At 41.3% G+C, this 15417-nt stretch overlaps 3 protein-coding genes across 3 annotated transcripts in view; 2 read left to right on the plus strand and 1 right to left on the minus strand.

The window, feature by feature from the left end:
* The window catches only part of mettl25 (methyltransferase like 25), a 16523-nt gene extending 14065 nt beyond the window's left edge, over positions 1-2458 (minus strand). The window contains exons 1-5 of the mRNA XM_005733462.2: positions 2166-2458; positions 1441-1620; positions 1186-1292; positions 482-1066; positions 26-173 (exon numbers count right to left, since the gene is read on the minus strand). Of these exons, the coding sequence (XP_005733519.1) occupies positions 26-173; positions 482-1066; positions 1186-1292; positions 1441-1620; positions 2166-2382 (1237 nt within the window). The 5' untranslated portion in view covers positions 2383-2458. The remainder of the gene's footprint in view (positions 1-25; positions 174-481; positions 1067-1185; positions 1293-1440; positions 1621-2165) is intronic.
* Positions 2459-2779: 321 nt separating this feature from the next.
* Positions 2780-4768, plus strand: ccdc59 (coiled-coil domain containing 59). The gene is made up of 4 exons (XM_005733461.1): positions 2780-3027; positions 3265-3637; positions 4123-4231; positions 4333-4768. Exons 1-4 carry the CDS (start codon positions 2880-2882, stop codon positions 4495-4497), a joined length of 795 nt encoding a protein of 264 aa, XP_005733518.1. The 5' UTR covers positions 2780-2879; the 3' UTR covers positions 4498-4768.
* A 368-nt stretch (positions 4769-5136) lies between these two features.
* cracr2ab (calcium release activated channel regulator 2Ab) lies at positions 5137-14861 on the plus strand. Its single transcript, XM_005733463.1, has 18 exons — positions 5137-5185; positions 5854-6227; positions 7214-7325; positions 7940-8129; positions 8257-8403; positions 9826-9916; positions 10466-10561; positions 10837-11024; positions 11127-11198; positions 11485-11533; positions 11620-11702; positions 12026-12584; positions 12674-12806; positions 13267-13348; positions 14072-14186; positions 14371-14472; positions 14554-14630; positions 14725-14861. The coding sequence occupies exons 2-18, from the start codon at positions 6072-6074 to the stop codon at positions 14810-14812; spliced, it is 2340 nt and encodes a 779-aa protein (XP_005733520.1). The 5' UTR covers positions 5137-5185; positions 5854-6071; the 3' UTR covers positions 14813-14861.
* Positions 14862-15417: the final 556 nt, after the last annotated feature.

Below are 15417 nucleotides of genomic sequence, written 5' to 3' on the forward strand. Positions count from 1 at the left end.
TGTGTGTGTGTGTGTGTTTGTTTACTCTGTCCGGCATGGTCAAACTCCTCAGACAGCAGGTGATAGCAGCAGCCCACACTGCAGACTGCGGCTAGCTCCGGTTTAGCCACAAACATCCTCAGCGTGCTGGGAGCCAAGTCGCCACAAGTGTGCAGGCCAACCATGACTGCATCCTGGGTTTTGGACAAATCACACAGAGATGGGAGAGAACAGAAAAGGAGGTGGAAGCAAGTAGGGGGAGTAGTAGAGATCGATGGTAAAATTTATTGATGATGACGCGCTGCAGATTTGGCACCGCAGTCACACCCCAGACTCACTCCAGTAATGCAAACTCCAGCTGCTGTGACACACTTGTAATTCTAGGAGTTGCTATGGGAATCAAGCTATGCTACTATGCTCTACAGCTGGCTGAATATAGATGAAGCTTTTCTTTTTTTACATATATTATTAAACATTTACTTTTGGCTTTGGGTTTGCTCACCTCCAGCTCATTGATGAGGTCTCGGAGCTCTGTTTCTGCAGTAACGTAAGATGTGAGAGGTGAAAACACGGCTCCAGTGCTGTCTGCCCTGCTCTGAGCTTTCCTCTCCAGGTTCTCTCTCTTCCTCCTCTCTCTCTCCTCAGCACTGAGTTGACTTGGGGGAACTCTGGGGGAAGCAGGCTGTATTACATCCACGGATAAAGCACTCAGGAAGAGCTCGTCTGTTTCTAGGTTTTGCTCTGAACGTCCTTCCACTGTGGGGTTGATGTCTGATGAGCTTGTTAACACCCTCTCCTCCTCTTGTGACCGAATTCTTGGCCCATTACCAGAGAAAACATCTTCGTCTCCATTCAGCCCAGTTTTTTTTTCTATTAACTCCTCCTGAGGCGAATGTGTGGCCTCTGCTTGTGTCCTTGCTGCTTTGGTGTGTTTCTGGTATGCTTTCGAGAACTTCTTTAGCTTCCTGTTCCTCTCCTGAGCACCGTGGGTGTTGGTGCTGGAGGAGTCAATGCCATACACCCGAAGGGCATACTGAAGAGAGAGGAAGGAGCTCAAGTAGCCCTTCCCTGAGCCTACATCTATCACCTGCATGTCAAGTTAAAAAACAAAAACAGTACATGTTAAGAGCTGTTCAGTGGTTTTTACAGATTTCTTTTTTATATACCTTTAGGATATTGCCTGTACCTATAAAAATGTTGCCCTACCTGATTAACCCCACAGTGCTGAGCCAGGCAGGCCACCACCTCAGACATGGACTGGACTTCATGGGATTTCTTAGAAGTCATAAACTCATCTGACTCAAAAGCAGCCACTATATTAAAAAAAAAAAAGGTCAGTGGAAAGAAATGTCACAGTTTCCCCAAAATTGACACCACATAGGTTCAAAAATGATGGTTGTGATTTGAACAGGACAATCCTGGATTGCTTCCTGTTCTCAGTGGGAAACAATCCTTCCCTACCTGTCTCCTCTGGAGTACCAGACTCGGACTTCATGTCCCTGAGGTCCTGCAGTAGATTCTCCCGGCTCATGCAGAGTCCAAGGCTGGGAAGAGAGTGCTCTTTAGCTGCCTGCACAAGTTCCTGGGTGTCAACCAGTCGCTTTGTATCATTGCAAAACCCAAATGTGGTGCTGGGCTGCTCTGTTTAGGGAGACAGATATGGGATATCTGTAACATAAAGTCCACATAGAATATACTTTAAAATTCACAGTTTCGGTCCATGTATAAATAGTTTTGCTTATATGCCTTGATAATTTATATTAATTTATAAATACTGGGGATCAAATCTTTAATAAGCTGATACTAACATAGATTTTGGTCCAGAACATCTGCAGTCCCTTTCCAGATGCGATATGATCCACACACATTTGGGCTGATAATTACTTTCTTTCAAAAGTAACTAACAACTTCAAGTCTAAGTAAAATCAACACTTTAAAAATATATATTTCATTAGTATTAGGTTACTCCTTGTTCCTAAACATGTAAGAATGTTTCCAAAACTCAGAAAAGTTTATTTATTTTATTTTTTGCCATCCATAAGTCAATGCCTGGGGTTGCTATCTCAAATTTTTTTAAGAAATTAGGTCTCTCTGACATTTTTCCAGGAAACAAGCTTCCATATTAGACAATAAAAGAAAAGAAAAGAAAAGCCCTTCGCTCTCTTGTTTGGTTGGAACTAGCTTACCACTTCGCCTGTGCTGTGGCTCCCTCTGCTGGTGATTACCGGAACCTACAGCTGACAGGACGTCCTCCGGTGATACGGCCACGAACCGTTTCCACACGTCGTGAGTGTAAAACTCCACTGTGTGGGCATTAGCAATATTAAGAGTTATAGATAGAAACCGAGTGACTTCATCTATCCGTTGCTGAATTTCTGTGAGGCTGCATGAGGAGGATTTCATGTTAATTAATAAAACGAAGAGGAGCTGGGCAAGCACGCAAACGTCCCACTTCTGGTGTACGCCTAGACATTGGCAGTAGAAAAAACGGTTCGATGAATTTACTGATCTGCTTTTTATTTTTCAATAATATAAGCTTTACATACATACAAGGCGAGTTTACACAGTGTAACAGGGCGTTTACACTTCATCAAAAACCAACATACTTGGAAGTCCGACAAGAAAAAAATAATAAAACTCACGTTGTTATTATCACGTTGTTCAAAAACTATTAAAAAAAATTTTTAACTGAAGCCTCCTTTCATACCTGTTCACTACAGCATGAATTTATAACAAGGAATTTCAACAAGGAACATTTTGAAATAGGGCCTTCCGCAATCGATTTATCAAGTCTTGTCTTGTTGACGTCATCACACAGCGTCTGTAACGAAACGGCATGCTAGCTCAAGTCGACAAGGAGGTTGTAAACATTTGAGTTTTCCCGAAGAGACTGAACACACATGGCACCAACAGATCAAAAAACGAAGAATGAGAAGTTTGCAGGGAAAGAGGGCGACTTGGCGAAAACAAAAAGTGGCGCGAAGGGTGTCAAAAAGAAAAGAAAATGGATCTCCGATCAGAAATTATTCAAAGGCAGCGTAAAAGAAGGTACAATAAGGCTGAACGTACACGTAAAAACTACACAGTCTCTATCTTTAAATAACATAGGAACCGTGAGAAATCAATTCATATTAAGATCAGAACTTAAACCGTGTTGGGTTAATTCAAACGACTGTCAACACAAGAGCATGAGCATAGTCTAGATAAGTAATGACACTGAATCTGATTTTTTTTTTTTAATGGTTTGATTTGCCTGTATTTAAAATCTCTGACTTAACTCTTCAGGTCAAGGATTTGCTTTCAACAGGAAGCAGAAAGTCAAACATGAATACAACAAACTGCTGCGAAAGGAGAAGAAGAAGAACCCAGGGTCCAAAAACCTGTACAAAGAAGAGTATCCAGAACACCTCAGGCATCTGTACGAGGCTGAGGCAGAGAAACTGAAGAAAGAAGCCTGGACAAACAGAGTGAACAGGAGTAAGCTGAGGATGAAAGGGCAGGCGAAAGAGATGGGGGAAGGTGATGGAGAGGAAGAGGATGATGATGAGGCACAGCAGACCGAGGCAGCTGGTGAAGAAGAAGTTAGTGGGGGATCTGAGCTGAAAGAGTCAGTGTCCAGGAACCAAGCTGAGCCAACATCAGCTTCACAGAGCGAAAGGTGAGCAAGTCTGTGCAGACATACAGCACTGTGCCAAAATCATGAAGCAATCCTCATTACTTTATATTTAGCTTTCAAGGAGCATTGACTGCTTTTTTGGTCACTTCCTTGCTTGTTCAGCCACTCAGCAATGACGTATGAATCACTGAAGCATAGAAAACACACCTTGTATAAAGGATGGAACAGTGTTGTGGCTACACTGAATCACTTTGTTGCTAGCAGTTTGTTGCAAAAACTAATTTGTTCTTTAGTTGAACCTAAAAAAAAATGCCAAAGATAAAACAGTTTGATTCCCAAAGAGCTACTAACTGAAAACCTGGCATATCTCAGCATGGTATGCATTGTGTCCTATAAGGAAATGAGGGGTGGCTCACAACTTTTACACAACACTTAAAACAAGAGAGGGTGGAGTGGTGGAGAATGCATAGACAAAGTCAGCTTTTATAATGTTGGGTTTAAAAAAAAAGTTTGCTTGTTTCCACCAGTCTTCCAATGAGCAATCGCATGAGGAAAAAAATGGAGAGGAAAAACTCTTACCAGAAGACAAAAGAAGAATTTGAGAGGATCCAAGAGAAGCGGAGAAAGAAGAAAGAGGTAATGTGTTTGACTAAGTAAAAGAAAAATAAGATCACAGTCTTTCTTTTTTTTAATGAAAAAAGTTTTTAAACAACAGCCTGTCTGTTTGCTGTTTTTAGGAGTACTTGAAGAACAAGCAACAGAAAGAAGAGGCCATCCAGAAGTACAAACAGAAAAAGATGGAGACATTCCAGATCCTAAACAAGAAGACCAAGAAAGGACAGCCAAATCTAAACCTCCAAATGGAATATTTACTTCAGAAGATACAAGGAAGTGGGAAATGACTCCTCCTCAGAACTGAATGCCAGTAGAGGACTTTACTTAAAACCTCATAGGCTGAATCAAGGCTGCGATTTCCTGTGCAAAATCAAAGTGGAAACTTGTGGTTGTTTTGACCATAAATTACTTTGAGATATATATTGTGATTTCACAGTATTTTTTGCTCTGACCACTGAAAGTCATTGTACTGTCCAACCACAAGATGGCATCATAAGAAATGAAGTGATGACAGAGCATGCTTTTATTTTTAAAAATAAATAAATATATAATTTCCAATAATGTGCTTTTATTTTGAAATAAACCATAAATACAACTTTCTTTTGGCCAATTTTCTGGTAGTCAACAAGTTTAGCTTTTATTTCCAAGTAAACCTCCAAAAACACAATAACACTCATCCCGCTGACAGCCTTCATTATGCTGCTGTCTTAATTACACACTACATAAACATGTTGAACACATGTAGCCTGCATAGAGTAAGCTCACTCTGCAGCCCCATCTCAGTGTGAGAGCAGCGGGTGGACCCAGGCTGAAAAGCCTCAGGCTGCCTCCTCATGACATCACATGGTTGCAGAATGACTTGCCTAACACTCGTCTGTGAGGCAAGACTTCCTAAACACAGTGCGGTCACAGCTCTGTTAATACTGAGAGCGGATACAAAAGGTTTCAGTTTGTTGTGCTCATCATTTGTAGAAGGTAAGAGCTTTCCTTCCGTGTCTGACTTATTCAAAGAAAAAAAGGGACAAATGCAAACCTGTGCAACTTGTAGATACAAGAGCTGAGGAAAGAAAGAATTCGCCAAGAGTTTTGTATATGCTGCAGAGGTAGGCCCAGAACTTTACTTACATTGTTTAAGTGTCTTTGTCTTTACAAAGTAGGTGGCAGTGCTGCTTAGTAGTATGTACTCAGTTTGTAGCCAAGTTAAAATTTGCACTAATTAAACAGCCTTCAGGAAAAATCCAAATTCAAGACTTGACAATCCAACACCTGCCTCTGATATTTCACTTTCAGCAGTGTTTGCTGCAGATTTAGAATTCCTGACAGCATAAACTGCGCTCCAGCTCGGAGCAGTGCAAGCAAGACAGCACTTCAAAACAAAGGCGCGAGGAAAACACATAGGGGGACACATTAATTCATCTGCTGCTTGAAGCAGTCTTGCAGGCATTGTGCCGTCATGTGTTCTGTATGGTGGAGTATTAAGATAATCCTTTACTGTGTATTTACATACCTTTGTCAGTGGCTTACTAGAAAAGGGAAGTGCAGTTTAGCTGTAGTGCTCTGCTATTTGTGTAACCACCTTAGTTTTCTTAAACTTGCCTTCACGTAATTTTTTAATTGAGTACAGTTCTTTGTCTGTCTTACAGGAACCTGCAACCAGGTTTAAGTCTGTCTGTAAGCCACCAAGTTATCAGTGATCTCATCATCTGGTGCTACTTCCTGTCTCTGTTGTCATGGTGACTCTAGGAGGCCCAGAGGACTGAATATAGGGCTAATGAAGAAAACTTCAAAGTACATGCAACCTACCACCCAACAGTGTCCATAAACAAATAAATATATAACGATAAGAGAGACACAGCCAAGCATGGAGGAGGAGGAGGATGGGGTGAATGGCTTTGGACGGAGCCCAGAGAGGAGGGGCTCTGACTGGGGTCGCATTGCCCTGCTGGACAAGACCAAGGAGTTCTTCCAGACGTGTGATGTGGAGGGAAAAGGCTTCATCACTCGCACAGATATGAGGGTTAGAGATGGAGGCTGTGTGTGTTTCTGTGGACTTTACACACTTCTGTAAAGTCTGCAGGCATTTGACAATTTCACATTATTAAGGCAGATATATATAAGACATTTTAAATGGTAGTTAATGAATCAAGGATTAATCATTCAGTGTATATACTGTCAGAAAGTAAGGCTTAACAAATCCATCTATTAATATCATTACTGTAAACATTTTCCACCAGTTAGGTTAATAATTGTGCCAGCCCAATATGAATATTTATTTCCTTTGAAAAACAGGGAGGGGTCAGTTTTTCCTCGACACTCTTACTCTTTCAGCGGTTTTTAAAAATCCGTGGAGGACCTGTGAGTGCATTAAGCCGCTGCTAAGAAGAACAACAGTTCAAAAGGACACACTTTTACCTGTGGAACAATTTAGTGTCCTGCGGGGCTTTAATAACAGTGAGCACCGAGCAGGGAACACTCAGTGTCACTTTTTCAGTTCATATTACCGTTGCTAAAGAACTCGGAGCACTCAAACAGCCTGAGAAGTGTCGGAGCAGCACGGCTGATGGAAATGTTTATGAATATAATGCCACTCTCTCAGCGCACAGGCTGCAGTGAAGAGCACAGGCAGGAACAATGCATGCAAGCCTCTTTTTAAAGGTCTGACCATTAGTGAGCTGTGCTCCCAGCTAATTAGGGCAGCTCTTGTGGGTTTGTGTTGAGGGGTTTTTTTAATAAAACACTCTTACATTTAAAAAAAAAAGTTTAAAAAAAAAACCCCTCAGTGCAACTGTTAGGTCAGTGTAAGCTTCGTCTGAGCTGTGTCACTACAGAGGAAAATGTACTGTAGCAGATTCGAGGTGCGAACTTATCATGTGACATTTATTTATTGTGTCTTAAAAGTAACTTGCAGTGGTTTTACAGTGAGTGTGTTTCATTTTGAAGTGGAATTCAGCTCACCACAGTGGTATTTTAAAGTCCTTTTTGTTTATGTGTTTCTCCTGGCAGAGGCTCCACAGAGAGCTGCCTCTGTCCGCAGAGGAGCTGGAAGACGTGTTTGACTCTCTGGATACAGACCACACGGGTTACCTCACACTGGAGGCATTCACCTCTGGATTCAGTAGGTTTTCTGCCATCAGAGGCTCTTTGCTTGGATCACACATATCACACTTGTTACTCCAAATAGATTTCTCTATGTCGAACCTGAAATAGAAGACATTACTATAGCATCAAGTTGAGTTCAAGTTGATTTTGAATACTTAAAGGTATCTTGTAGTTCTGCAAACACAAAAAAACAGAGCGGCTTTAAGTGCAAAATAGAATAATAAGGAATAGTTTGTAAAAATGCAGGCAGGGCTGATTTGTGACAAAAGTAAAAGGGGAAGTTTACTAAAGCAAAGACAGGAAGTAGAGCTGGAGTGTTAAGGTGTTCATCAGGAGTGACCAGATGTAGGCAGGATTAGAAACGACTACATCAGAGGGACAGCTCAGGTAGAGCGGTTTGGAGAGGCAAGGATAGGGTGGTAGGAGACTAGAGAAAGGATGTGAAGATAGAGCTGCCAGACAATAATGAAAAGTAGAAGACCACAGAGAAGATTTGTGGATTTAGTGATGTAGCGATCATTTGCCTAATGGGAGGCAGATAATGGGAGCAACAAAGAGAAAAAGATGTGGGAAGTCATGAAAAGCTTTTGAATTTATCTTTCAAGTTTAAAAGCTGTGGGTGTGTTTCAGGTCAGTTCTTGCATGGTCGAAGGATCTCTGTGACTGATGACCAAAATCAGGCCCCTGGCCCAGTCTTCAGGGCTAAGGAAGCCCTTTATCAGAGCCAATGGGAAGCCAAGCTGTCAGGAGTTGAGGATGAGGAGGAGAGGCACTTCTGCATGCTGCTGGAAAGCCTGGGAGCCAGTAATGTATTTGAAGAGTGAGTTTAATCACAACAAAACCTTATGTGCATTATTGTTTTTTGTCATGATCCATTCTTGACAAACCTGTGAGCTAAGTTGAGTTTTGTCTCTCCCTCTTTATCCCCTTCTCCTCTCTTTCTCCAGTCCAGACGAGGCGCGCAGCCTTTGGATCCAGCTCAGACGTGATGAGCCTCACCTCTTGTCCAATTTTGAGGAATTTCTGGCCAGGGTCACCCACCAAATCAAGGAAGCTCATCAGGAAAAGAAGGAGATGGAGAGCGCCCTCCAGAGGTAGTTGGGCAGAAAACACATACACAAAGGGCAAGGGAAAAGGGGCTTTTCATGGTGTTCTACCCATTCACAAGGTTTTTAGTGACTATGAGTGTGGACGAAATATTGGACATGAGGCTCAATATAGGGAAGGAATGAGAAAGAAATACAGCATTGTGCAACAGTCTCGAGCCACCCCTAATTTCTTTATATAAAAACAGGTTGCCTGTTTTCTGTTTGGATTGCTCATATGAATGTGTGTGTGTGTTTGCAGGGTGCTTGGGATCACTGTCATATTGAGAAATTTAGCTCTTGCCAACCAGATACTATCCATATGATGTTGATGGTGGATCAAATTCTGTACTTTTCTGAGTCCATAATTCAGTCAGACTCTCACTTCTCTTTGTACCTCTGTCTGACCTCCTCAGAAAAGGATTTGAACCAGAAATTTCAAATCTGGATTCATCACTTCATAAGACATACATAAGCCTTTCCTCCCTGTTTCCTTTCCTTAAGAATGTCTTCTTGACAGCCACTCTTCCACTGCGATCATTTCTGACAAGGCTTCTGTGAAGAGTACATGGATCAAACGAAGGGCCAGATGCATCTTTCAGACGTTGTGCGATGTCTTTATTGAATTTTTTCCCCTGTGTCTTAAGGACATGACTTTAAGATACTATTCATCTTCTTTTGTCCTCCACTTGTCCTCATATTTTAACGACACTGCATACCATCTCAAGAGGTGCCAGGTTTTTGGCAAGACTATAAGTAAGGAAATGCATATGCTATATATATATATGTTTTATTTATTTACTTTGTTTTAACCAACACTTTACGGACCAAAAACCAGAGTAAAGCCAATATGCTTCTTATGCATTAGCCCCTAAATAATCAGTGGCATAAGGGTGGGATTGTGTTTACATTGTGGACGCCAGCCAGAGCCTGCTGCATGGGATTTACCTGTAATTCTCTATAGAACAACGTCTTTATCCATGTCAAATGACCACTAATCTAGATCCACACTCTGACTGCCTTCTAGTGGTGTGCAAACACATTAATGAAATGATTGAGTGAACACAGAGCAAAGGGGGATTTTTTTTTGTACTGTATATTAATGTATTTACTCCCCTGATATGCAGAATGACATACTTGATGATTATAGTCTTTTGTCTTTGTAAATGCAACATGAGCATCAGTGGGATGTAGGCTTACTCATGGTACTGCGTGGCACCATGTTACAGCTTGTTATTCTTCTAAACTTAACTAATTGGCTGCTGGGGTCTTAACGATCATCACAGGGATTGTACTTACCAGTAGTCTGAAAATGTGTTTGCATGTCAAGTGCTCACAGTGTAAACAGCAATGTTGTTCTGTTTTTAGATATTACATGTACCACCTTGTGTCTTTCATCGATAAATAGTTAACCTTAACGTGTCATTTCAGGAAGGCAGCAACACATGACAGTGAGATCCGGTATTTATATGAAGAGATGGAGGCACAGATCAAAAATGAGAAAGAACGGCTGCTGCTAAAGGTAAAAGAGCTCAGACATGAAGAAAATCTGACAATGAAGCATCTCCTTGGCAACCGAAGAAGTAAAAAAGATTCAGAAATACAAAGCAAGATGTTTAAAGACATGTATGCTGGACTGCACTGTACAGAAGTGCACTCTATGACACAAGATGACCAACTTCAAATTTAAATAACTTTCTGTGTGCTCATTTTAATTCTGAATTCAACACAGCTGGGATAGGCTCCAGCACCTCCGCGACCCTGAAAAGGATAAGCGGAAGCAAATGGATGGAACACAAGGAAAAAGGAAAAAAAAAGCAGTTCCTTATGGAAGCTGATAGTCTTCCACACTCAACCACTAGACAGTTATTTCAGTAAAGTGGAAGACCACTTTCTGCATTATCATAAATCCTGGGTCTTTCAAAGAGAGAGAAGAAGCAGTAGTAATGATGTAAGCGTAGTTTTGCTTAAGGATTATATCGTATTGACAGCAGTGTTTTTACCTTTCGAGTTAATTTTGTGCACTTTCTTTTAACCGCAAGTTGAACCTTTTCTTCTTCTGGTCCTGCAGGACTCTGAGCGGCTTCAGTTGCGCAGCCAGGACCTGGAGCACCAGCTTCTTACGAAGGAGAGAGATTTGGAGCAGCTTTTCCAGAAGCAGAAACGGGTAAGTTAATATGGACGACGCATCCCAAAGAAATTCTGCGGTCATGTTTAATAAGAAACATCCACCATTGTAACAGCATGACAAAATAAAATTTAAGCTCTCTGTAAAAACATTTGTTATGTGTAACTATTGAATAGTGGGCATGAGGCATTACATCTGTCGTGTAGAGAGGATTTACACCAAACCTCACTGTTTTGTTACCTGTGCAGATATCCCTTAAGTACACTTACCCAGCATTAGTGTATTATAACTCCTGTGAATATCTCCCTGTTTAGTTAGAGCACCAATGCTCTGAGCTGAGCAGTGAGAAGCAGGAGAGCCACGTAGAGAACGTCAAACTGAAAATGACCAACAATGAGTTGTCCAGAGCGCTGGAGAGCACCAGCCAGGAGCTGGTGCTGGCCCAGGAACAGCTGGCTATGCTGCAGGAACAGGCCTCCCGGCTACAACGGGAGAAAGAAATGTGCGTATAAGCATTGTTTGTATTAACTGTGTTTCCCTGCAGTGTGCAAACAGATGCCATAGAGTAGCTATTTAAAAGCAAGTTTCTTCTGTCTTGTTTCAGGGATATGTACCGAGTAACTGAAGGACTGCAGAGGGAAAAGCAAAGTCTAATGAAGCAGCTTGACCTCCTCAGGTATAATGAGAACACCCAGCACTTTTCAAACTTGGGTAATAGTCCATGAGTTTTTGATGAGCCTGTATGCACACTTTTGAGCCTGTGTGGACTGGAGACAATCCAAAAGTTGTACAATCATTCATGCCAATGTTGAGTGGATATAAGTTTCTGACCACAACTATTGTTTTACTCATTTTGGCTCCTGGTTTAGTCCTAACTGGCCAAACCCTATGAATCAAACTCCAAGGTTCAAGGATTTGCAAAGCACAAAACACTCTTTAACATCCCTTCTTTAACTTCCCAGAGAGATGAACAAGCATTTAAAGGATGAGCGAGACTTGTGCTGTGGTGTAGTAAGTAAATAGTATTTTATGTAACTGCATTAACTCGATTACAGCACTAGAATAGCTGAGTAATGCACCTTCTTTTTGTAAACAAGCCTCGAACCTCACTCAGAAAGAAGCAGAAGCAGAGAGCGGGCCTCGGCAATATATTTGATGACAGCAGCCAGCCGGCAAAAAGGTGATTAATTCATCATTCAAGTACTCTTTTTAACAGAATTCATCCCTGTCAGATTGCTTCCTATGCAACAAATGACAAATGTGATGTAAAAATCATGCATCAAAGGAGGAAAAACAGAGGATGTCTGATTCCTTATACTCACAAAAAATAGCCAAATTATCAAGTAGAAATATTAGAAAACTCAAGTGAATTGATCCAGTAAATCCTCTGTTTCTCCTCTGTCCCCAAAGAGCCTCACTGTTGGTGGATGGGTCCTACCTATCTCTGGAGGCCTTGCCTATAGAGCACCTTCAAATCGTTTTTGTTGCTTCCTCCTCCTGTAGTGAAGATGACACCACCACTGCCACCCCTGCTCCCTCCACCACAGCTGCTAGCAGCCCTGTGTGCCAACAAAGGCCTTCAGCGAATAGGAACTCTGGCTTAGCCAACGGTCACATCAGCCCCGCTCTGCCTAAAGTGCACGACGTGAAGACAAAGGCCAAAAGGCTGTCCACCAAAATGGCCACCAGCAAGAGGGTGTTAGGGAGAAGCAGAGACAAATCAAAGAAAGTCGAAATTGATAAGAAGGTGGCAGAAGAGGAGGAGGTGTTAGATGCCCCGCCGGACGGGTGGCCCCTCCGCAGAGTCATCTCCATAGAAGAGGACCACCTGCCCCACCTGCTCCAAGGAGAACCTCAGCCCTTACTGCACCAGCTCAGCGAGGAGGAAGACGAGAGGGATGAGGAGGAAGAAGACGACAGAAGGAGCGACCTCAGTGCTTCCCCACGTTACATCTCAGTGTCAAAAGAAGCTCCTCCTGCAAGGAAATCCTACTTTACTCAATCGAAGAAGACCCCACCTGTATCTCCAAGAGGACAGCCTGTGGGAAAGGAAACCTCACAGGTGTGTTTACGGCTCCCCACTTTTATATATGCTTTTAGATAAGTTACTGGAGAGGTAATGAAACTGTCTTTCTAATTGCTCGCCTACAGAAGGCGAAAGAACTGTTTGCCCCAGACCGCCTGTTTAAAGTGGTCCTGGTTGGAAATTCCAGCGTTGGGAAAACATCCCTGCTGCGCTCCTTCTGTGAGGGCCGTTTCCACCCTTCCACAACTGCTACTGTGGGTGAGAAGAAAGGCAGTCATATTTTATTGATGTTTCAGGGCCCGTTTTAAACAGATCTGAAGGGCATGTGTGCGAGTGTGGCTGTGGATGCCTTTCCTGAATACTGGGGGGCGATTTAGCGTCACATGAAAGGGCTTGTGAAGTCACACTGCCTGTCTAAGAGCCCTGGCACTCATTGTACTACAGATTATGTCACTTTGGATGAATTTTCTTTATCCTCGCTTTCATCTTTTCCAATCCTCCTTGTATGCCTTGTTGTCACCACCTTTCTCACCCCTTTTTCTGCTGGAATGAAGCACAGGCACTTTGATCCCCCTACTGGCCATTTATATCATTGCTCCTCCGTAGTGAAAACGAGAAGTAAAATCAAACCTAAATTAAATGTGAGAAGTGTGTCCTTATATTATGTTCGATTATGTATTATATGTTATTATATGTTGTTGTTGTTTTTTTAAATCAGGTATTGACTACAGTGTGAAGACATTAACATTGGACAATATGCAGGTAGCCATGCAGCTTTGGGACACTGCAGGCCAAGAGAGGTGAGTGACCACTTCCTTCAGCATATTTCAGTTAACTGGTTGGATATAAACCACTAATATCTTGCAACTTTAAGCTTACCAATAAAATACTAATCAAGAATATCGTATCCAAAGTCTGAATATATAGTCAGTTTATTGCAACCTTCCTCCAATCTTAGGTTTAATCTGAGAGAAATTGTGAGCTTTTTTTAAATCAAATTATGACTTTGCAATCTCAAAACAAAATTTCCACACTTGCAAATTCCCTTTAATTATGCTTTTACCCTGCCACTGTATTACTTTATTTTATGTTTTCATTTTTTTTATAGAATTGATCTAATATGCCCTCTTAATAAACACAATTCCTCTTGCAATACTTTATTTTACATGAATGGAAGTGTATACAGTATATACAGTTAGGTTAATAAGTTTCTGAAGACTGAAAATTAGAGATACTGTATAAAAATGTTTTTATTTCACTTAATGCATTACTTTTGTCAAAACCTTTGAATTAAATCCAATACTATGGACTTCTTGAGTGTTTCAAATCCTCCGTAGAAGTGAACAGAAACAAAATTACAAAAAAAATGTGTCGTATTTCCAACACTTCTTCTTCTTTTCTTGAATAGTCACTATAAAACAATAACCATGTAGTATTATTGTATCAGTATTGAGGTGGATGTACATAATGTATTCTTATACTCACATTTGAGTGCTGACATTCAAATCCTGCTACTGACACAGGTACCGCAGCATAACCAAGCAGTTCTTTCGCAAGGCAGATGGTGTGGTGGTGATGTATGATGTTACAGTGGAGGAGAGCTTCAAGGCTATGCGGCCCTGGCTCACAAATGTTCAGGTTGGACCTTTGACCCATTCAGTCCTGTGCAAGTCTTGTTTTGTTGCATGCATGGTTCAGTTCATCCAATTTTGGAATTCACATTCTTAAAAGCTGGGGTTATTGCTCATAACGTTTATGCAGTTCACATCTTTGGCAAATCCTGAAATGGGAAGCTCTGGAACACTGTTCTTTATTTTCTTAGGAAGCAGCAGGAGAAGGGATCCCTATTCTCTTGCTAGGTAACAAAATGGACATGGACGAAGACAGGGAGGTGTCATTTAAAGAAGCTGAGCAACTTGCTTATGTAAATCTAATGCATTTTTGTGCAAGTATTGCCTGTTCTAGGACAACAGTGGGTCTGAATTTGTGTGCACACCCTTTGCAGGAAAACAAGGTGATGTTCTTTGAGGTCAGTGCCTACACGGGAAAGAATGTGACAGAGTCCCTGACTCACCTGGCCAGGTAAGATCAAAACAATCTGATACACAGTGCACTGGGGCTGCATTATGATTCGCAGCAGATGTCAAGTCTTTTTTCCCCCTCTTTGTTTACTCAGAGTGTTAATGGAGCAGGAGGACAGGGTGAGAGATACAACAGTCATACTCAGCACTCAGCCTGTGAAGAAGAAAGCCTGCTGCAAGTGAAGACTCAAGCTAACACAAAGAAAACCTAAAACCATAGGAAAAAATTTTTTGTACTGCTATACTCAGTTTATTGAGAGGCAGATCTTTTTTTTTTCTGTGGAGATTAAAATGTTTGAAGACAAAACTGAAAAGAGTAATGGACTTTAAAACCAGGAAGGCAGTAAATGCTTACATCAATATGCGGTAGAAGTCCGTATAGTCTGTGTGAACAAACTGCTGTCAAACTTTAATGAAAGGAGCTCCTCTACAGTAAAAAAAAAAGTTGTGCCATTACCTGTAAATGCCAAATCAAAATTGTCTCTTTGTAGTATTTAGAATATTCCTTATTGCAATTAAATAAAATCCTTTTACCTAAGAGGAAAATCAGAAGTATACTGTAGCCTTTTCATAACAGAATCTTTGCTTCAAGTTTGAAATGAAAGCGGGATAAATTATTTGATTCTTTGACATTTTATTCATCACCACATTCTTTTTTTTTTTTCCATATTCTTTGATCATCCGATCTCTAAACAAAGTGGTACATGGCATAATTGCATCATGTTTGTTACTGTTCTGAGGCATTCTTCTCTTTTTTCTGGCACCAAAGTTCTCAGTAATTAAAGAAA

Source organism: Pundamilia nyererei, unplaced genomic scaffold, assembly GCF_000239375.1.
Source record: "Pundamilia nyererei isolate P.nyererei 1_Seehausen unplaced genomic scaffold, PunNye1.0 scaffold00052, whole genome shotgun sequence".
Classification (NCBI taxonomy): Eukaryota; Metazoa; Chordata; class Actinopteri; order Cichliformes; family Cichlidae; genus Pundamilia; species Pundamilia nyererei.

What these genes read in the sequence shown, in the direction of transcription:
- ccdc59 (XM_005733461.1), top strand. Translation starts at nt 2,880, where the DNA reads ATGGCACCAACAGATCAAAAAACGAAGAATGAGAAGTTTGCAGGGAAA. An exon ending in TCAGCTTCACAGAGCGAAAG is followed by an intron (nt 3,638 to 4,122) that starts GTGAGCAAGTCT and finishes TGTTTCCACCAG; the next exon opens with TCTTCCAATGAGCAATCGCA. An exon ending in AGCGGAGAAAGAAGAAAGAG is followed by an intron (nt 4,232 to 4,332) that starts GTAATGTGTTTG and finishes TGCTGTTTTTAG; the next exon opens with GAGTACTTGAAGAACAAGCA.
- cracr2ab (XM_005733463.1), top strand. Translation starts at nt 6,072, where the DNA reads ATGGAGGAGGAGGAGGATGGGGTGAATGGCTTTGGACGGAGCCCAGAG. An exon ending in ATGGAGAGCGCCCTCCAGAG is followed by an intron (nt 8,404 to 9,825) that starts GTAGTTGGGCAG and finishes GTGTCATTTCAG; the next exon opens with GAAGGCAGCAACACATGACA. An exon ending in AAGCAGCTTGACCTCCTCAG is followed by an intron (nt 11,199 to 11,484) that starts GTATAATGAGAA and finishes TTAACTTCCCAG; the next exon opens with AGAGATGAACAAGCATTTAA.